This window comes from Carassius carassius, chromosome 2 (genome assembly GCF_963082965.1).
Source record: "Carassius carassius chromosome 2, fCarCar2.1, whole genome shotgun sequence".
Lineage (NCBI taxonomy): Eukaryota > Metazoa > Chordata > Actinopteri > Cypriniformes > Cyprinidae > Carassius > Carassius carassius.
This window is the reverse complement of record NC_081756.1, coordinates 21365637-21389481: the sequence shown is the minus strand read 5'-3', so window position 1 is coordinate 21389481 and position 23845 is coordinate 21365637. Positions and strand designations below refer to the sequence as shown.

At 37.4% G+C, this 23845-nt stretch overlaps 1 protein-coding gene across 1 annotated transcript; it reads left to right on the top strand.

The window, feature by feature from the left end:
* Positions 1-1486: 1486 nt before the first annotated feature.
* On the top strand, positions 1487-13396 carry LOC132106471 (11-beta-hydroxysteroid dehydrogenase type 2-like). Its single transcript, XM_059512180.1, has 5 exons — positions 1487-2022; positions 8221-8433; positions 9332-9517; positions 11188-11325; positions 12163-13396. Exons 1-5 carry the CDS (start codon positions 1749-1751, stop codon positions 12594-12596), a joined length of 1245 nt encoding a protein of 414 aa, XP_059368163.1. The 5' UTR covers positions 1487-1748; the 3' UTR covers positions 12597-13396.
* The last annotated feature ends 10449 nt before the right edge of the window (positions 13397-23845 follow it).

The window sequence follows — 23845 nt, the reverse complement described above, 5'->3', positions numbered from 1 at the left end:
ATCTTTCCAGGAGTGATAGTTGTACAGCTCTCTATCGCCCCCATTAACATACAGTGATAAACTTGAGAAGGAATCTCACTACTGTGACCTTGTAAATATGAAAAAGCATATCAGCACTTAATTTGTTCATGAAGGTGCATCTATTTCCCATTTTATGTCTTCGTATAAGCACTTTTTTAATCTCCCTTGAAGGACAGAACTATTCACATGCAATGTGTAATTATAAACTAATATCTACCTTATTAGGCATTCTGGACCTATAATAATTTTCTAAAATGACCTCTGGTGGAAAACATTGAACCTGTCAAAATGATAAAAGCTTGTCTTTGTGCCAAAGGCTTACATAAGTGTGATCAAAAGGCAATGCTTGTGTAGCATGTGTGGCACAGGACTGACCAGTGGTGATATGGATGAATGGCAAAATGTTCTGTGACCTTCAAAAGTCATTCACTCCAAGGCCAAGAAAAATTGTGTTCGGCACAGCATCGAAGCAAATATGTGCAGAGAACACTTTCATTTCTTTAAGGGCAGGGCTTAGAGATGAATAATGTGGTTTTGAGTTTGTGTTGTCTGAGCTGCATGAAGGAGGAACCGTGTAATTTCTTATGATGTACTGTACTGTCATGTGTAATTAGATAAACTCAACTAAATGTATATTTAAAGATGACTGTCTGAATATTTCAGTGATATTGTAGTTTGAATATTTTAGTGATATTATATCATTTTCTTGGATGTTGTGTCATATCTTTATAAAGACGTACAAAATATCTGAATTTAGAAGAAGAGTCAGTGGCCCTGTAAATAAGATCCTTCTCTCCCCATTGCACAAACACAAACACTTTCTCTGCTTTTCATCTGCCAGCCACACTTTTTTCCGGTTCTGCTGCTTTCTTTTGTACATTACTGTGAATAAACTTATGTTTAGTGTAACTTTGAAAGGAGCAGCAAATTACACCTGCTGGGCTTATAACATACACACTGATGCCAAAACACATCAAAGGGACATTTCATGGATTAATCACAGAGGAAAGACCGCATACGCGTGAGGAAACCCAAGTACAACATGTAGTACAGCCAGTCACAGTGTGTAATTGAGACCTGCAATTCAAGTCAAGTCTTAATTGTTGCAATGCACATTGTATCAAAGCAGCTTTGTAGAAAAAGACTGTAAGGTCCTTTTCAATTTAATTTAACATATGATGTCTTTTTCATATATATATATATATATATATATATATACACAATTCTGATTACTAACAAAAGAAAGTTTTCACAAGTGATTGTTGAAGCCAAACAAAAGGAGTAACAAGGTGGAAAAGACATGAAGAGCACATGACTTGCTGGAAGGAAGATGTATGTATGCTGGGGGTGGTGGAGGGGGAGGTTACAAGGAGCTTTGGCTATTGGGCTTTGATTACATCTGCTTGAGCATAGTCCCTCCCCTCTCCTGCAGAGTAGACTATATATACACACACGGATTCAGAGGAATCTGTTCACTAGGTCTTACTCTCCTACTCAGAGTTGGAATGTGTGAGATCTGTGTGTAGCCTGCCTGAGCTTGAGATTGTAGGGAACCGAGTAGGCACATGGTTGCTCATTTGTAAGTGTGATCCCACTTGAGAAAGAGACAGTGATAAAGAGAGAGCGAGAGGAAAAAGAGGGAAAGTTGCCAGAGTCAGTATAAGAGAGACAGAAAGAAAAAGAAAAGAAGCAGGGAGAGATTACAAAGCATTTCCACCTGTAGTACAATGGAAGACTGTGCAGTGTCTTTCTGGATTTACATCGGAGTTATGTCCATCCTTGTTGGTGGAGCGATGAAGAAGTTTCTGGCATTCCATATCGGTGCCATGCCCTCAATGATGGCCTGGCTGGGCGCCACTCTTCTGGTGGAGAGACTGTGTGCCTTGTGCATGCCTGCTGTTCTTGCAAGACTGATCCTCTGTGTGTCCTGCTGGCTGTACTTTACATGGGCCACCCCCAAACCCCTCCTGCCAGTTGAAGGCAAGGCTGTCTTCATCACAGGTAAGAACAAACAAAAGAAGTAGAACAAAAACATAATTAAGGCATACAATTAATAGGAATGTGTCATAGTTTAACCTGAGTTTATATTTAGTGCTGTGTGTAACTTTCTGTCATTCGTGGCTGACTCAGAGGATCATTTTATATTGACCTGTAATGCACGTGAATTGATAAGCAGATATTGTACAAACAAATGGGAAATGTAGGTCATGCTGGGTAGATCCTGTTGTGCAAAATTGCCACAATTACATTAAGATTGCTGTTGTTTTTGTGTCTAGTGATTCAGCAACTTTAAAAGCTAAAATACGGATGCACTGTGACATCTGCATTGTGACTGAACGAGCAACACATTTTTTCACTTCTTGTCAGCATATGCTATGATTGGGAAGTCCCAAATTAATTACTCTCCTGATCAGTCACTTCGGCTCACCAAAACATCCTGTCTTATGTTTGAGTACTGTAGATCTTGATTCAGAACACCCCGTACTTTGTAAAATGACCTTCTCTATCCATTGATCAAATCATGCTGAACTGATGTAATGTTCAGCTCAGTATCATTACTGAACCATATTTAAGGCAATGAGGAAAACACGTGGTACAACTTAAATTACATCAGTCATGTGTCTTTCTATTCAAGCTAAGCCAGGTTTGAGTGGCATTTGTAGGATATGCATTCTGATTGTCTAATCTAGCTGATGTGTTTGTTGTGTGTTAACCTTTATTGTGTCCTGCCGGTGAACGAGAGAGTACTCTAAGATGATTTGGCTTTTTCGTAATTGGCTGAGCTAATCTGATTCTAAGTTAAATGGTCTTATGCAACAAAAATGCAGTGTAAGCCATAAATCAAATCAAAGAGCTGCTGTGTTGTACCTGCTGGTATACTTAAAGCTCATTTACAAATTACAGCTGTATTTCTCCACTTGCACCTTTGTAAACTGCTTCTTTAAGGGCTCTTTGAGGCTCCTGCAGTTGCACTGTGTACTGCTTTAAAAGGATATTTCACTCAAAAAAAAAAAAAAAAATTCTGTCATCAAGTACATTGCCCTTCGTCAAGTGACCAAGATTTTAAAGATGGTTTTGGTTTATGGCTTCTTAAACATAAAAAATAATAGAAAGTTATATTATCTCAGTATCAAAACAATAAGGATGTTTGCATGTACATGTATGAGATTTGCAACCAGCAGCTCTTAAAAAAGAAACTCACCAACACTGTGGAACTGCCAGACCTCGAGGAATGAAGGCAGTTTTGTGTTGATTTATTTGACTGTTAAGCGGTTTTAGAATTCCTGTTTAATCTGGATCATAAGCTCCTTCAATAGTTTTGTTCTTCACTTGAGCACGTATCTTGTATTTCGGTATGATTTATTTATCTACTAAAGCCCAAACCAGCTCTATCATTTATAAACAATTGCTTGATTACTAATTATTCAGCCTCTTCTGCAACCCAGGCAAACCACAAAATTAAAAAAAAATGAGAGGTACAAGCACAAAATGAACCCTGAGTCAGTTTGAGTAAATGATATGTACTATATGTACAGTATGTATGCATGAATGCATGTGTATAACCCTATGTATCGCACATGTGTGTCTGCATACTGTATTATTATCCTGGGCTTTTAGAATGAAAATGTTATGGTGTATTTTCCATCACACTAAACAAACAAACCAGTTAAAGTTTTTCTGTTAATCATTTTATATAGTTAAAGGAGCTATGTGGAGGTTTTTCCTTAAAAAAATCTTTAAAAAATAGAGTTTTCATTTGTACATGTATGAGCCAACCATGATGTAAAAAAAAAGAATGACACCTCGACTGTCCACCACGGTTGCCTCTATCAGCCTGTAGGCTCAATTGTGTGTGGAGGAGTCGGGCCCGAATTGGTGCGAAAATTCACAAAATGTGACGTCATGCGCGTTCTCGTCTACTTGGGCTTACAACCGTACGGCACGCCAGCCATTATAGTAAGCAGCGGCATTAGTCTTTTCAAATGGACTCTGCGGATGGAAAGAAGTGACCAGCCTCCAGCACAATTCAGACACCCACGGACACTCCTCGTAAGTAAAAAAAAAAAAAAAAAGAGCGTGCGCACTGAGAACGAGCATGAGACTGGCTGCAGTTCCTCTAACGGCCACTGGTGTCAGTAACGGTTAGAAATTTCAGAACCTACGGAATGCTCCTTTAAACTACTGATGTCAGTTATCTGAGCATGTTTTTTTTTTTTTTTTTTTCTTAAGCTGCCATGATAAACAAACAGGCATGTCCATTTCCCTTTAGCTGGTTCACTTAGCATTGCAAGGGGTTTACATTTATTCAGTTACTCCAAGGCAGCTTATGTCTTTTTGATGCACATGGGTTTCTCAGAACTAACTCATATGGGTTCCTTAAATCCCCCAAAGCTGTCTGCTGTCTATTGGCATGGTAACCAGCAACCCAATCAGCCAACTTCATTGCTTGTTTTAATACATGTACACTGAACCAGCATGAGCTTCTGAGGTTGGCACAGAACACTGATTGATTATGTTTTTCTTCATGTTCTTGTCTTAGTTTCTGTACTACCAGCTAGCATGTAATGACATTGTATTGTACTTTTAAGTAAAATTTCTGATGGACATTATATTTTCTCAAATTACCCTTCTCAAAGCTCTAAGTCACTCTTATGCCAAAAACCAAACTAAAGTGGAAAACCTGTAAACCTCTTACAAAGCCAGCAGAAAGACACAGTCAGGGCTTAAAATGCTGTGAGGCAGGGGGTTAAGGTTACAGAATTGGCTGACTACACAAACTAAAGTCGTTAGTTTGGATAGAGTCAAGCTGGAAAATCGCCTATAGACTACAAGGCCAGTACACCTTATACATGTTAATCACCAGCTTTGGAAATATAATGTTAAAGTGTGTTATCCACTATGCCAGAACTCCCAACATATAAACTTCTGTAATCCTGACTTCTAATTAATCAGAGGCATCTGTTCCTCAAAGAATGCTTCCTTTCTTGATAATGAAGCCAGCTTTCTTTGATTAAAACATTTTTATTGCTAAGGAGGATTTCTATAAATTGCCCAATAAAGGGAACAATAAAGGGAATCTTGCTATATGTCGCTTTCTCTCAATTTCACATTGCCAGTGAATCATGATGACTGAACCAAGCTGTGATTAACACCAGGTTCTAGCATCATGAAGGTGTGAACTTAAATAAACACATGCTCTCATCTCTTCATCTGTCCGCACTAACATTTGCTTCTTAAGACTATCCCCAATTGAGTTGTGGACATTTGTAAGAATTAGGCTAATCGGTGTATAATTCATTCAGAACCCAACATTTCTATGAAAAGTATGACGTCAATCCGGATCTGTAAATGAGCTACTAAGTACCAAGTGACATTAGTCTGTATGTGTGATGAAGGGCAGGGGGAAATCTGATCACTTAGCATGAGGCACACTCCATTGTGTTTACATGCTGAAGACAGCAGGAGGAAGCACGATTAATCCCACATTATTCAGAGACCTAAATGCAAGCCATTCAGGTCACAAGTGAGTGAGGCGAAAGATGTTTTTACCTTGGTCCCAAATATTACTTAGATAAAAATATATATATATATATATTTAGACACTTAAGCTTCACTTAGAAGTGTATAGATAATGTAGAATTTTAGTTGATATATATATATAGTATTATTTTTGTTATATTTTCTTTGAATTTTCTTATTATAAATGTATAAATATTGTTTATTTTAATAATTTTATAGTATTACTATTATTGCTATTACTATTATTATTATTAAAATATTGGCTGAAAAAAAACTTTCTTGTTCATGCCCATATTTAATGTCTCCAGAGAACTGACTTTATATATACACTAAACATGATCTTGAGTAATTGATTGTTTAAAAAAAATATTTAAAAAATTAAATAATAATAATTAGTTCTAAAAGTCTAGCATTATTTGTTTTCAAATTGGTTTGATATTTTGCTTATATTGCAATGCCATTCAGGGATTTTTAAGTGTCGTAAAGTGTCATGCACATTTATCTGACGTCTACAGTTTGTGTCTGCCTCCTTCCTGATTCAATCCCTCTCTGTCACCCTCACAGTTTTTTATTTCGCTCTTTTTTTTGCTGAGGCCAGGGAAGTTCCATGTATTGCTTCACTGATCAGCACACAGTGCCAGTACCGACTGTCCTCCAAGCCCTGTGGGCTTCACTGCAATCACATGTGTGTGTGGGAATTCAGAAGTGGCTCATCAGGGCTCTGGCAGGCCTTTTCCTTACCCAATGTTCCTGGAGCAACTCCAGAATGCAGGCCAGTTGAGTGTGGGATGAGATATGCTAGACCCGAGATGTCTAATAATACCCATATCATTGTTACATAACAGCACACGGTAAATATTTGGAGGAAAAAGTAGGGGAGGGACACATTTGGTATTTTCGCCAAAGCTGGTCAACAAGGGTGAAGAGGTTAAACATAAAAGGAAGGTTTAGGCCTAAGTGTGGCATCATGGGGCCAGAGTTTAGAGAGGACTGATTCAGCACAGATGCACAAATTAGATGTAGACAGACCTCAAGCTATACTTTACCACCAAATATTTTTACATTTATTACTCATATTTCATTAAGTAGATTAAAATAGCAAATAATTCAATATAATGCACTATGTAGCACATGGGATTATTTAATGCATAACACATGAGATTTGTTTTTGCTGTCAACATCTAAAATTGAAAGTTTTTATCAGTGTGTAAGTGTATATTTTAGTCAGACTGATGAAAACAGGTAATAATATATTACATCCGGGGTCTTCAAAGTTTTTTTCAGGGCAAGGACCCTTTAGGCGTGAAAAAAAATAGTCCAATATTTTGAATTTGGACTGCAATACCTAGTTCAACCACTCGGTGTCAATCCTACGTAAATACAGTACATTTAACTTTAAAAAATGATTCGTGGCCCTAACGCTCGTTGGCCCTGGCCCTGGCCCTGGCACGCACTAGCACACCCGCTTTTGATCCGACAGTGGAAAAATAATAAAATTATCATTTTATAATAAAAATCTAATTGTTTGCCACACATTTACAAATTCAAGGTGAAGAGTGAGGCCACTGACCTCTGGACAGTGTATAAAAATTTGCATGCATCACAATTTTATTATTGTTTTAGGATCATAACTTTGACTTCCCTGCCAAACTAAAGAGACACAAAATATAATACCGGTAAGTTTAGTTTGGATGGAAACTATTTTCCAAGCAATCATTGTTTTTGTTTTTTTAAAGAACAAAGATTATAAAATCTGGCACTCAAAGAAAACATTAATTTCTAAAGCCCAGCGGTTCAATTATCTTGTAGACCTCACACTGAGAGAAATATTTATGTGTGTGTTTATTCATGTCACTTTTGTTTCCAGAATCTGTAGTGCACTGGCATTCAGTTCCAAGAACAACTTGCACATCAGGGATAGGAAAAGAACAGAAAGTCTACAGTTGCTCTCCTTTTTTTTAGCATTCTTCTGCATGTTGAGGGTAAAGTTCCTGTGGATTTATATGTTATATGTACTCAAATGACCCTCATAAAGATCAGATGTTGAATTTCCTTATTAATGTGTCGTTCCCTGCCACCACTTCTGTAAATGTGTGTGTGAGAGTGTCAGATATCAAACTCATGTGCATGTATTTGTAACCATAACTGCATTTGTTTCTAACACACCGAGTCCTGATTTGCATTTTTAGCATTTTAGTAATACAGCTCTCAAACCACAAAGTCCTCAAATCGAAGGATGTCTCTTTCATGTGTGTAATCTAGTAAAGAGATAAGAGAGTTGTGTTTCAGAGATTGATGCGTCATACTATCATGCTACTTGATGTGGGGGGGGGGGGACTTTATATAACTGTACTTTTGCTTCCTGTTGTACTGTTCTGATTTTGCTCAACAATATAGGTGTACAGAGGTCATAGTAGTGAGATTACAATACATGTTACCAATGTTGATGATGCTTCTTCATCAAGCTTTCACTCTTGTTCCAGTTCCCTAAAACGGTCTTGAGTGTTCAAAAATGAATCCAAAACAGCTATTAGGGTGATGATAATATTGATGTGGTCTTGCATAAGATGCCATTTAAGTGAAATTACTGGGAAATTTTGCCAAAATGTGAGTATTTAGAGTGTTTGGATTGTAATATATTGGCATAACATTCTCATGTTTTTTCCCCCATCTCTGTAGGTTGTGATTCAGGGTTTGGCAATGCTACAGCAAAGCGGTTAGATGCCATGGGGTTTGAAGTGTTCGCGACTGTATTGAACCTGGAAGGAGAGGGAGCCAAGCACTTGCGCAGAGTCTGTTCATCATGTCTTACCCTCCTGCAGGTAGACATCACCCAGCCTCAGCAGGTACAGCAAGCCCTGCTCGACACCAAGGCTAAACTTGGCATGAGAGGTGAGGATTTACTCTTGCACTATGCCAGAAATGCACACACACAATCACACTCCAACGTGAACATAAAATACCCCTGAATGTTTGTATATCTGAAAACTGCCAACAACGTTTGGTTGCCCTGAATAGACTTTAACCAGCTTGTGGTTTCCATTAATGTTTCTGTTGAACCAAATTTGGAACTATGCTATCAACAAAGCACCTCATTGAATTACCTTTAAAGTAGTTCAGATAAATCAAGTCATTTGTGCTCCATGGGCAAATTTTTTTGTCAGTGCTGTTTACTTTACAAGTGATTCAGGGTGGTTAGGTATATATGTGCTTGTATGTGTATGTAGTGTGCAAGCATTTTTTGTTTATTTGGTTTTTTTGTGTGTGTGTGACCGACGTGGATGTTTATTCTCAGAGAAACTGTTGGCAAGAGGAGGGGGTGGAGTGGAAGGGTGGTGTATAATTTGGCACTACATCAAGGGGATGATTTATTTTCAAACATACACCTCATAGCCCCAGGTGGCTTATGACATCTTCTTTTTTTCAAGAACAACAAAAAAAAAAGGTTTTTTTTTATCCATGCTGCCTTTTTCAAAACTCAAGGTGACTAGTACAGTATTTTATTCTTTATTTCAATTTAGAAGCTAATCTAAGGGAAAAGTTAGGACATATACAAATGCTCATACAGTACATCTTAATATCTGATGTAGTTTTGTAATTCTTGTTATTTTCACCCATACACCCTCAAAAATAAAGTTTCCAAAAGATGCCATGAAGATGCCAGTCATGCCATAAAAAAAACATTTGGGGTTCCCCAAAGAACCTTTCTTTAACGACAGTAAACATTTTTTTTTTAAATAAAAAAAAAATCTACAGTATATTATACCTATGCATGTTTTCTTTCCTCTAGATTTGTGGGGGCTTGTTAATAATGCTGGATTGTGTGTGAATATTGGGGATGTTGAGCTCTGCCTGATGTCCAACTACAGAGGATGCATGGAGGTCAACTACTTTGGAACACTCAATGTCACCAGAGCCTTCCTGCCACTTCTCAGACAGGCTAAAGGCAGGATTGTGACAATCTCCAGCCCTTCAGGTACTGTTCACGTACAGATTCATATACATAACGTACATATAAGTTCTAACAAATCAGCTAAGGCTTTTATACAGATATTATACCCTCCCCGTCCAAAAATGTCACACACTTCAATATTTAATCGGACCACCTTTAGCTTTGATTACGGCACGTATTCACCGTGGCATCATTTCGATAAGCGTCTGCAATGTCACAACATTTATTCCCATCCAGAGATGAATTAATTTTTCTCCAAGATCTTGTATTGGTGATGTGAGAGTCGGACCACTGCGCAAAGTCCAGCACATCCCAAAGATTCTCAATGGGGTTAAGGTCTGACTTTGGACTCTGTGGTGGCCAATCCATGTGTGAAAATGATGTTGCATTCTCCCTGAACCACTCTTTCACTATCTGAGCCAAAGAATCCTGGAATTGTCATCTTAGAATATGCCCGTGCCATCAGGGAGAAAAAACGAATTGATGGAATATTCAGGTAGTCAGCTGACCTCATTCTTTGGACACATAACATAATCATCCATGCAGTATTATCCAATGGGAGGATCTTACCTATTTGCTTAGTTCAATCCAGGTGGTGACAGTGTATATCCAAGCCACTCTACACAGAGTTCATCGCTAATAAAAGAGAAAGAAAAGAACAAGTAAATTAAATTGTCCGCATGGTGATATTTTTATGAGTATTTTCAGGTTCTTGTTTCAGTGCTAAATCTAATCAGAAATCTATCCCTCTCACTCTCTCTCTCTCTCTCTCTCTCTCTCTCTCTCTCTCTCTCTCTCTCTCTGCAATCTACATAAAGCTGCCAGCACTTATAAATGGATCTCTGTCACTCAAATGTTTATTTTATGCCTTCCATCTGGCTTCATCACACCTAACCAAACACTGATCGGAGCCCAAACTGTAATCCACCTGATTTCCTTTCTTCTCATGTGTCCACTAACAATTCTATCTGAGAACAGCTTTCTGCTCAAGCTCATGCTGGAATTCCCAGTTGAGAAAATCAGTGTACGTTTAGCTTTGCCTGGCTCCCCTGATTTTATCTCCATTTGTTTACTTCCTTCGTGCCAAAACAGTATGATACTATGAGTAACAGCCTGGAGCAGGACGCTGTTGATTTCTCTGTATACTCTGGCGCGCAGCCCTTTTAAATAAAGATGTCTCCATCAGTGCAGTCTCACTGTGGAGGAAAACAAAATGTTTTAGCTGTCATGAGCAGCAGATGCTACTGTCACAATACAGATGAACAGTCATTCTCTCAGAGGACTTACAGGAGGCCTTTTGTCTTAAAACATCCTGTACATCCTCCCAGTGATTTGAACACAATTAAGCATTGTAGTCTGCAAAGTCTTGAGGCTAAATTACGCGTTTAATAAACTTTTTATATAGAACTTCACAGAGATTATTGGTTTCCACCGTTAAACTGATGATTGTCCTGGCTTTTTTTTTTTCTTACATCTTCATTACCCCTATGACATTCCCTCATTCAAAAAACACCACAACTTCTGGACTCTCGGAATGTGTCTTTATCGGTTTTCAGACAACGTGGTAGATTTAAAACATTAATGTTGTAGCTCTTCTTAAGTAGTTTTTTTCAGCCTGCTCATTAAAATGTTCAAGGATATCCAATGCTGTAAACTGTGATTAAGATATCTCTATTTAATGTTTGTTTCTGCAGGTGAGAATCCCTTCCCTTGTTTGGCAGCATACGGGGCTTCAAAAGCTGCTCTGAATCTTTTAATCAGCACACTTCGTCATGAGCTGAAGCCGTGGGGTGTCAAAGTCTCCACCATCTTACCCTCTGCCTTTAAGACAGGTGAATAAAAATTTTACAATGACAAAGTTACATATACCAAAATATTGTATACCTCCAGTTTGATGATTCACCTATCTGTATACTGCCGATCTCAAGTCATGTCACAGTGGTTGTAATTTAATGAAATTTAGACTTTCTGTTATCATAAAACACACAGTGTTTAGGTAAATTGCTTGGCAAGGTCTAAGGCCACTTATATGGACAATTTGGTGTATAAACTGCAGATGACCTTTTTAACATCTAGTTCAGTTAACTGGTTTGAAGATTTTATTTTATAACGTATTGCAAGTTAAACTACAGGCAAGAAGTGAATCCTTTAATTCCTCCCCTTCTAAACACACTGCATTATTAAAAATACATTTTTAAATCTGAAAATATTTGTACTTTATTTATTCTTTGTTTTTACAGTTATGTTTTAGTTATGTATTTATTATTATATCAAAAGAAGAAGAAAAATTTGCAAATAAGTTGTTATCAGACGCTTAACAAAGCCTACCTGCTATAAAAGCAAAATATAGACACCACTGCTGTTTCCTGGTAAATTGGCCCACCAGATATTCTTATCCAAATGGGTTACATCTTGAGAGATTACTTCCACGTCGGTTAAGTTCTCATCTGATTTGTTTATTAACATCTGAGCCTCAAGGATCCATCAGGTTTGAGTCCTTCTTTACACGCCGACTGAACAGATAGTTCGGCCAAATGCAGGTTTGGAATTACAGTATAATTACTGAATAAAGTGTTCCCAGACCTGTTTATGTCTACAATCTGTTCTGGACCGATTTCTCCCCTATATTCATGTTGCATCATGCTTTCTGCCATTTCCTTCACTTGCAGGGCAGAGCAGTAATCAAGAGTACTGGGAAAAACAGTACAAGAACCAGATCCAGAACTTGCCAACAAGCCTTCTAGAAGAATATGGGGAAGAATACCTGCTGGAGACCAAGGAACTGTTCCAGAGTTACGCAAAAAAAGCCAATGAAGATCTGAGCCCTGTCATCAACACCATTGTGGACGCACTCCTCTCTCCTCAACCCCAGGTGCGATACTACGCCGGATCGGGTGTAACTCTCATGTACTTCATCTGCAGCTACCTCCCTTTTAGCGTCAGTGACAAGTTCCTCCAGAAAGTCTTTGTACAGAAGAAAGTGATGCCTCGAGTCCTTAGGAAACAACCAGGCCTGAGCCTCATCAACAATAACAACAGCATAAAGGAGAACATGAATAACAGTAACAACAACAACGACAGCTTCACAAAGAGTATTGATTAGATCTGGTAAAGAGTGTAAAAAACATTGAAGGTGTTCTCAACTAATGTGATCTACTTCTAGAGATTAGTTTCCATTGGGTATACTTTATTTTTCTCGTCTTCATTTTGTAGTACAAATTGTGTAATATTTTGAGAGGATGTCTGAAGTGCACCAAATCATATGTGGTTAACCCAGATCTTAAAAGGCAATTGACACTCTTGAGCATCATGACGATAATAATAAAAAAAAGAGGTCATGCCCACAGGCCATATTTACTGTATAGTGAATACAGTGAAGTTCTCAGGTGAGGCAAAATCCAAACAGATAACATACGGATTATTTATTCTGCAGAAGACATAAATTCTGGGCGTTCACCATGGAGACATCTTAATTGAGTTTGGTGTGAAATTTCTATTTCACTAAGACATGGATGATCATTAACAGCCAAACAATCTAAGGCTCTCTTTCCATACAGCACTGCAGAGGCTGGTGATAATGTTACTATGATCAAACCAGTCAAATTGGTCAGAGTGCAACTTTAAGTAAATATATTTTTTTAAGCGACCAATGGGCTGAAGTGGCTCCTAAAGACAGAAGTTATTTTTTTAAATGCATTTTACTCCATCCTTTAGCATTTATTATATATTTTAAAAAAAATTCTGTCACATTTTTGTTGGCATATTTATGCCATTTTGTTCTTATATAAATCACTTAAACTGTGGATTTTATACAAATATTGAAAAAATATCAAAAAAAAAAAAAAAGTAAATTGTTCCCTTGATCATTCTTAGAGTATATTAAAGCTGACTTTTTATAATAAATGATCTGGGTGTTTTTGTATTTCCTGTCGGAGAACATAAACAATGGCTTCCTTTAGCTGGTCAAAGATCTTTGTCAATGCTAAATGACCTTCTCTAATCACTGTACTAAAACCCAGCCACCCACTTCTGCTGTGTTAATTAGCAATTGTGTGTAGCTATGCTAATTGCAAATTTCAGTTTGTGTAATGAAGCCAGAGTCTTACAAGCTAGATATAACAGAGCTACAAAAATGTTGCGATACAGTTTTTCTGTATAAATTATAAACTGTTCAGCAAAGGTACATTACATTTATCTAAAACCACAATAAAAACATTCACAGAATATTTTGAACTTTGTATTCATCAAAGAATATTGGGGGGGAAATGGTTTCCACATATATTAAGCAGCACAACTTTGTTTAACATTGATTGTAATATAAATGTTTCTTAAGCAAAAAAAATGCATATTAGAATGATTTCTGAAAGAGCATGTGACACTGAAGATACAGTTTTCACCAATCCTCACGTTGTGTGTCAGGTTGGGAAGGCCTGAGCAGGTAAGTATGTCACATGATACACATTGTACATCATGTTGTATTAAACACACCAAGTTAGGAGAGAGTGCCCCCCCACCCCACCTGCAAGTTTTGTTTATTCATTTAGCTAGTTTAGTTGGGTTTGTTTATTCATTTAGCTAGTTTAGTTAAAAACACTGAAGATTTTTGTCTTTCTACATTTTTATTTTGGTAGTTAGCTTAGATTATAATACTAGCTTGCTGTATTTTCTTTAATTTATTTGTTTTATTTGGCACCTCACATGCTCCTACTTTCCACCATTTTGCTTTGTCATTGTGATGTTGTTCCCTGTTCTTTTGTAAACACTGTAAATACTATCTCTCCACCTTTCGCTGAGCACTGCACACCTTAGAACAATAAATAGTTTGAGCGGAGTTTGCTCTGAGAGCGTGCACACACACTTTACCAAATGTCATTTTCCCAATTACCTCTAGCCCAACTTATTCCTTATAACTTAAGGGATGCAACATTTATGGGGGCTCGTCCAGGATCTAAACAATTCGATTTTCCCCAGATATTCATTTTGTGTGTGTGTGCGTATATCTTTATGTTGGTTTGCGCTGTAATAGACAGGAAACTTTTGTGTGCAGTGCTATCGGATATAGTGAAAGTGGCATAAGTGAAAACATGAGTACCTTTGACTAACAGTCATTGATTGATAACCCAACTTTAGATAAATTTGGTAGGTGTAGGAAGGATGATTTATTCTCTGACCATTACGGGATCTCTGTGGTGAGGCAATAATTAAAGAAAACAATTCAAAGTGATTTTTCAAAAACTGGTTGAACTAAATGTGCTTGTGTTGCCAGATGCAGGTGACAGTGAGGCCACCCAGTTGGCTGATAATACGTGTCCAAGTTGCCCGGTTATGTCAGAGAAGGCGATGGCCGCCGAGGTGAAGGAAGAGCCATTGTCTAATGTTCCATGTTATGAATCATCTCTACTTGAGAGAGTCTGGACACTTAACTGAGGATTCTTTGACACATTTCAATTCAATTAATTTCAAAGTTTTTTGACCAGAGCACAACATGCTCATTTCTCGGTAAAAGTCAAATTAGTCTAAAATAGCAGATTAATATTTGATACAGTCGCACCAGTGTAAGAACGTTCATCGAGTCATATCATCAGCTGCTAAATTCAGTTCTGCATTCACTGGCTGGTGCTGAGCCGGAGACAGACGCGCTTTTACAGCACTGCGCATTATAACCAATCCCACAAGATTCTGTTGAGCTTATGAATGCAATGGCCAATCAAAGGTGTTCTGATGAGTCATCGCTAAAATGCCGGTGCTTCCTTCACTCGCTCGCTGACTGAATACCTCTTTCTGGTGAAGGTTCTCGTCAGAAACAACAAAGTTCAGATGTGTGTACGAATATGTCAATACGATATTGATTTCACAGTGTTAATAGTTTCAGTGATTTTAATGGGAGTTTGTAAGAGTGCTTGAACTCTAGACTGTCAATGAAAATGTTCTTTGATAATGTAAATGTTATTTGCTCTCTTTCTGTACAATGAAAGATTAGTAGTTTTTGTATCACATTAACTTTCAATGTTAAATTCATATTTAATATAAAGTCAGTCATATTAAAAACATGTTATGGCATGACACCCATATCTGTTACTTAAGTGAATGGACAGGTTTTTATGCATAGTTAATAGATTACATTATTAGGCTACTTTGACCATCGCATATTATCTAACAATTTATGAAGGTGAGAATCGAGATATTTCATGATATATTTTTACATGTTAACCTTGGGAGATATCATCAGATAACATGGTGTTAGCTTTCACTGTTATGCTGATGATACTCAGCTCTATATATCTTTGCGGCCCGGCGAAACATACTAATTTGAAAAACTAACGGAATGCATAGTCGATGTAAAAAACATGATGGGCGAGTAATTTTTTACTGCTAAATTCAGAAAAAAAGGGGTGTTAATCATAGGACCTAAAACCTCTGCAAGTAATAACCTAGAACTCTGTCTAAGACTTGATGGCTGCTCTGTCATTTCTTCATCATCAGTTAGGAACCTAGGTGTGCTATTTGATAGCAATCTTTCTTTACAAAGCCACGTTTTAAACGTTTGTAAAACTGCATTTTTCCATCTAAAAAATATATCTTATTTGCGACCTATGCTCTCAATGTCAATTGGAGAAATGTCAATTCATGCGTTTATGACCTCAAGGTTAGATTATTGTAATGCTTTATTGGGTGGTTGTTCTGCACACTTAATACCATATTTCCTGGACTATAAGTCGCACTTTTTTTCATAGTTTGGCTGGTCCTGCGACTTATAGTCAGGTGCGACTTATTTATCAAAATTAATTTGACATGAACCAAGAGAAATTAACTATGAGAAAGGAACCAAGAGAAAACATTACCGTGATGGTAATGTTTTCTCTTGGTTCTTGGTTCTAAATACATGCGACTTATAGTCCAGTGCGACTTATATATGTTTTTTTTCCTCATCGTGACGTATTTTTGGACTGATGCGACTTATACTCAGGTGCGACTTATAGTCCGAAAAATACGGTAAATAAACTCCAGCTAGTCCAATGCAGCAGCCAGAGTTCTTACTAGAACCAGGAAGTATGACCATATTAGTCCGGTTCTGTCAACACAGAACCAGGAACACGGGAAGTTGTGGCCTAGTGGTTAGAGAGTTTGACTCCTAACCCTAAGGTTTTGGGATTGAGTATCGAGCTGGCAATAGCACAACTTAGGTGTCCTTGAGCAAGGCACTTAAATGGCTGCCCACTGCTCTGGGTGTGTGTTCACTGCTGTGTGTGTGCACTTCAGATGGGTTAAATGCAGAGCATGAATTCTGAGTATGGGTCGCCATACTTGGCTGTGTCACGTCACTTTCACTTAACACTGCACTGGCTACCTATTAAACATTGTATAGATTTTAAAATCTTGCTTATTACTTATAAAGCCCTGAATGGTTTAGCACCTCAGTATTTGAATGAGCTCTTACATTATACTCCTCCCCGTCCGCTTCATTCTCAAAACTCGATAATACCTAGAATATCAAAATTAACTGCGGGCGGCAGATCCTTTTCCAATTTACCGCCTAAACTCTGGAATAACCTACCTAACATTGTTCAGGAGGCAGACACACTCTTGCAGTTTAAATCTAGATTAAAGACCTATCTCTTTAACCAGGCTTACACCTAACACACTAATATGCTTCTAATGGGAACCGGGAACACTTCCCATAACACCCGATGTACTTTCTACATCGTTAGAAGAATGGCATCTACACTAATATTAGTCTGTTTCTCTCTTATTCCGAGGTCACCGTAGCCACCAGATCCAGTCTGTATCCAGATCAGAGGGTCACTGCAGTCACCCGGATCCAGTACGTATCCAGACCAGATGGTGGATCAGCACCTGAAAGACAGCGGAGACCAGGACAACTAGATAAACCCCAGAGACAGATCCATAATCAAGACCTTGTCTCCTAGACAGCCACTGGGACAAGACCGCAGGAAACAGATCATTCTTCACCAAAGTCTGACTTTGCTGCAGCCTGGAATTGAACTGCTGGTTTGGTCTGGTCAGAGGAGAACTGGCCCCCCAACTGAGCCTGGTTCCTCCAAAGGTTTTTTCTCTATTCTGTCACCGATGGACTTTTGGTTCCCTGCCGCTGTCGCCTCTGTCTTGCTTAGTTGGGAACACTTCATTTACAGTGATATCCTTGACTTGATTGCAAATGATTGCACAGATACTATTTAAATTGAACTGAGCTGAATGATGAAATCACTGAATTCAATGATGAACTGACTTTAACTGTCATTTTGCATTATTGACACACTGTTTTCCTAATTAATGTTGTTCAGTTGCTTTGACACAATCTTTTTTGTTTAAAGCGCTATATAAATAAAAGTGACTTGACTTGACTATAGTTCATGCGTCTAGGAATGTTTCTAATAAAAATAAAAATAAATAATTAATGCTTAATAATAATTTGCCAATATGCTGTTGTGGCTGCTGTGTCACATGCAGCCCCCCCCCCCCCCCCCCCCCATTTGTGCCCCCTCAAAAATAATGAGTACATGACGCCTCTGGTAAATGTTATACCAAGAACTAAGCCTGCTCAAATTTCATGGAATCGGAACATTCAGAGAGCAGGGGAACTGGCTCAAAAAACCCACAGTTGAGAAGCTTAGCCTTTGGAGCAAGGTCAGAATCCTGGGAGATTAATTGGTAATCATGTTTATCTCATTAACTGCATTTATTGTTTTTGGAAAGAGCAGTCAAGCCTTTTTGATAGCTTGAAACAATAAGGAATAAATGGGACACATTGTCACACACCACATCACATCGGGTCCTGTGATTAACAAAGCAGCACTTGATTCATAATTGATGAGAACTTCGTTCCTAAACAATGCAAATGGTCCCTGCAAGTAAACTATAAATATAAGTGTCACTTGTGTAATAAACAGAGAAAAGTACGCTCAGCATCGCTCCCAGCTGCAGCAATTTGTGTTATTATCAGAGAACCATTCATCTTTCAAAATAAATAAATAAATACTTTCCTGCTGTTCATTGTTTTTTTTTTCAAAGCAAACTTTCATACATCATCTACTTTTTCTTTCCCCAACTATCGATTGTCCAACCACGCTGTCTTGTGCAATTTTACCAGACTGTGATGTAAAACTGAAGGCTCTTAGGGACAATGTGTCCAGCACCAACTTCCTGTTTCAGAAGGCAATACATCAACAAAAGAAAAAATGTAATCTTCTTCATGGTGTGGTTTACTATAAGACACACAATTCAAAAAGGGAACATCTCTATTAAACAGGAATTACACAGAATATTTTTGTTGTTGTTGTTGTTTTTTCACAAAGAAGAAAATTATATACTGTGATGATGTAACATATCACTATGATAAAAAAAAAATTAGCAATTATGAAAACCATTTGTAGTGACTGTCAGTTCTGCCACATTGAGATGTGGTGCTCATGTAGGCAATACAAATTCTGCATGAACTATCCCATCATTTACTGCTCTCCATACTGCCACTGTTAGTTAACAAAGCAAAAAGGCCTAAATTAAACAGGATACTGGACCCAGTGTCCTAGAGTTGAGAAATTTGGCACATAAGAAAGAAAAGCAAAGAACATTTTGAGAGAAAGTTCAGATCAATAATGCTAGTGGTGTCCTGAGGCAAGAGTTCAGCCAAATCTGAAAAGAAAAATTACTCAAAAAAGGGGAAAAGAAACTCACAAATGTTTCAAACACAAGTCAACTCTTGGGTGGTGGTCAGGTTTTTAGGACACAGGGCAGGAGATTGTGCCACTCAAAAAGGGAACATTAACACATCACTAACATAAATAAACGCTGTAGGCCAATCCAGAGTTACCTCACAGCTGGTTTCATTCATCATACATGGACTATCCGCACGATTTTCCATTGTAAATGAAACAATTAAAAGCAGATGCAAATAATTAGAGAGTAACTCTACCGCTGAGTTAACACTGCTGTGCATGCATGCGGCGTTGTACAGTAGCTATATGACGGAGGCGCCAGAACTGCAGCTGTAGCGCGATACTACATATTTCTTCAAAAGCATGTCGTGGAGACATTTTTATCATCCGCGATCAAAAATCATCATATCACACACCCCTAGCTGCATGTCTCATAAAACATAAAAAAAATGTCAATATGTGGGAGTAAGAGAAGACCTGACATACAGATAAATCTGACAACGCGAGAGAGATTCATTTCGGTCTGGTTTTCTGAGCACAGACACTGAAGCATAGCTACACACACAGAGAGAGCGCATCTCACAGCGAGCGAGTACTCTTTCACGTCGCATGAACAGAGAATTACACACAAAATGATTTTGAATTGTCAATTTTGACAAGTATTAACGTAAACACAGTTGATTACGTCTTAGGTCTAGGTTTTGACAAACATTTAATGATTGATTCGATTCTCATTCACAAGCTTTCGAATCGATTAAATTACCAATTTGATTCTATTCGATTCAACATTGATTATTTTGGATATATATCAGGTGCACAGTACATGGCAAATTTTCTCAAGGAAAATAAAAACTTAACTAATGCTGTTAAATACACATTAGAGTCATTTGGTACTACATACCATACTATAATATTGAAGGTTAAAACTGACTGATTTGTAAGCTATAGCATACACCTGTTAAAATTACACAATTAAGTTTTTACAATAATTTTAAAATGGTGGCCATTTAAATGGTGGCTGTCATAAACAAATTATGGATTTATTAATTTTTTATCATATAATTAATTAGTTTATCACCAAGTATGTTTGTTTCTGAGGTAAATATATGACATTACGAGACATTGTTTACAAGCTGTTATATTGATGTCTTAGCCTGGCTGAAACACTGATTTAGCGATTTCATAAGACAGGATATGTCTCTTACCTTCGGAAGTTCATGTTTATTTTGCGCTACGCGTTGCCGCGTCTGTTCAACTATGCAACACCGTGATGATGTCATATTTTCCGCGTGCATCCAAGCAAATTTGCGGTCTTGAAGAGTTTTGCATAGTTTTAGAAGAGTTTTAGGAATGCTGTTAGCACTTTCTTTTTCATTGATATTAAGCAGATGTAATTATTTTGTTCAGATCAAAAGGTTATGACATTGTATGTCACAATTGTAAACTTAAACTGTGAATCATTTAAGCGAGGTCTAAAAATATGTAAGATCTTTTTATAAAATAGGCTTCATTTTATACATATAGCTACATTTAACTAAGAATCCTGCAAGCACTTGAATTTCCCCCCTTTACATACAGCACAAAAAGTGTTTCAATAACGTTGAACAGGGACTGATTATTGCAAATGCAGATCCCAGTGTGTTCTGGTTAAACAATTTTTATTTATTTTATTTTATCCTAAAACGGCTCATTTAAACACACCCCCACATGGCTATGTCACTATGTGTAATGCAGCCAAAACTTCCCCGCAAAGAAAGAAGGCGTGTTTTCAGTAACCGCAGTTAGTGTTGAAGCAGCCATGTCAGGGAGATGATGTGTGTATCTAGGTGAAAACAAAAGCACTTTATTTGGCCTTCCTAAAGTAGATGCATTTAGGAATCTTTTAGATTACTTACAAAAGTACAGCAATGCATTATATGGATTGCTATGACAATCTGGCGCTTCTGAATCAGCTACTGTGAGTATGTTTTGTGATTAGTTTAAGTATTTGCTATCGAATTTTCAAATGCAGAGTTTTGTGTGTCGCGTGTGTGTGTGAAAGAGTGAGAGACAGTCACACAGTCGAGTCAACTGTCTTATCCGTCTGTGGCTTGTGTACTGCAAACTCATACGAGATTCATCACTGTGTCTCTCACGCCATTCTGTTCCCCTTTTGAGCTTGAACTGATTGTAAAACTAAGGAAATTATTAACTGTCTTTACATTTATTTTGAAAGATGAAGCTCATGATTATGGAAAGGGGCCTTACACCAAGTTTACAAAATAATGATCTTTTAAAAAAGCATCATATGACCCCTTCAAGAAATTATAACATTAAAAAAAAGACAATCCATATAGCGATCTGTCACTCCACATTAAACAGCATCAAAATGGCATTTATTTTTTGAATACTGAATTACAATAGACATAAATTTAAACCTGAGACTTTGTTCCATATTAAAAGCACCAAAGAACATTGCTTATTGTGATTTATTGGATGGGAAGTGCCCTTCAACGTTCCGTCTATTAACTGAAAACAGGCTACACTAATTGATTCTTGGGAAACAAGAATTGATATTGTTCCGTAAAAAAAGAGAATCGATTAATATCAAGATCTCTATATTTTTACTCAGCCCTAACATCTCAAGTGAACGTAAACAGCAGGGAGAAGGTATATGAGTACATTGCATCCATTGCATCTGTGCATTTGGTTTGAAAGGGACAGCAGGCTAATTTAGTTGCTATTGTCTGTGGCATTGATGTTAATCAAGCAACAAAGAGAGACAGAAAATCACTCACTGCTCTTGACTGAAAAACTTTAGTAGCCCTAAAGATTAATCAAAATGTATTTATAGAAATAAATGTCTGCTTGAAAGGATGTAGAATATGGTAAACAAGTTGCTATAAAGAATGCATAATTAGCCTATATAACCATTGGTATTTCATTAATAAGAAGTCAATTTTCTTGTTCTTTATGAGAATTTGTTTTATTTAATTTGAACATATAGGCATGTCGTGTGTCACCGCAGTTAGATCAGTGTCGATCGTGATAAAACCTTGATATCAAACCTATATAATGAATTTGGACATTTTAAAGAAATGCTTAATAAATGCATTAAAGTGTAACTAAACCATTTAGGTTTTAGCTGACTAAATTTACTGTAGATTTAGTTGACTTAAATTACACTAAAACTAAAAACAATTCAGATGACAAAAATATGACTAAAGCTAAATGGCATTTTAGTAAAAAGTCTATGACTAAAAGTAAATCAAAATTTGCTATCAAAATGAACACACCCCACATGTATACGTGACTGTGTGGGAAGATTTGCATTACACCGCCCAAATGTTCATACAAAGAAGAAGACGTAACTTTGATTCTCGCTGTAGTATTGTTGTTGCTGCCACAGCCATGTTGTGGAGATGCTGTGTGTTTCATTGTGAAAGTGAAACTACTTTGTTTGGCCTTCCAAAAGAGGATGATGTCCGCTTCATCATGTCTAGAGCTGATCCGTGCTGGTCGCTGAGGAAATACATCAACTGCGCACTGTGGATCCCCGGATCGGCTTTCACTGTGGACGAAGTGGAGTCCAGCCCAGGATGTCACATGTGTTTGCTAGTAACCCGCTGGCCACTCCTTCGTGGAATCAACCAGCTGCTCACTCAATCCACCAGCAGTCAAGAACAGTTTGCCGCTTTTATGTTTACACGGTGCGATACGCAATGCAATGCAATGCAATGCAACGCAACGCAACGCTACGCATAAAGCGACAATATAAGTCATTATAATCATTAATTATGTCCCCACTGGATGCAACAAATGCCTCGTTTGTAATGGGTTTGATTGTTTTTGTCTCATCGTGCCGGGAACATGGAGGAGCAACAATAATGTACAGTATGTGGAAGATAATGTGTTTTTTAACCTTAAACCACATAAACACACTGCATTACACCAAATACACCAAATAATGTTCTTTTTAGAAACATCATATGAACCCTTTAACCTTAAAAAGGGTGAATGACTGGGCTGCTTGCTATAAATTTCAGACTGTTTAAAGTTTAGCATTAAAAACCTTTGCAGGTGTGCCACATGTTTTAAGGCCATGGTGTAATTTGCCAGATCTCCTCAGGAGCGAGGAGAGCTGTACACTGTCTCAGCGCTGCAGATGTTAAAATCCAGCACAGCACACTTGCCAACATCAACACACTTAGTTCCTAACATTAAGCATACTTGGAGTGATGGAAAATGGTAACGTTTGTGCTGGCTAGACTCACTAGGCTAAAGAACTAGATCCAAAACCATAACAGACTTCAAGGAACAGCCACATATGTCTGTTTCTAAGAATCTGCTCTCAGCTGTTTTTTGTTTTTTTTAATCATAGGAAGACGAAGCATGAGAAAGAAGACCAAAAAAAATTCTAACTGACACAAAATAGGACAACACTGACTGAGTAACATTTAAGAGGTAATGGCAATTTGAATTAGAATTTTGATTATAATTATATGAATTATTTTGCATTATCTGTCTCAATTTTAATTTATTCATTTATTTTATTTATTTAATATTATTATTAATTTTTTTTTTTAAAGATTATTTAAATTACTTATTAAGAATTAGGTGTCATTATAAGAGTTTCATAAGAATATGTGAATGTCTGTGCATTTTTCTTTTTTTATTATTTTCCCTATTTCCCCATGTG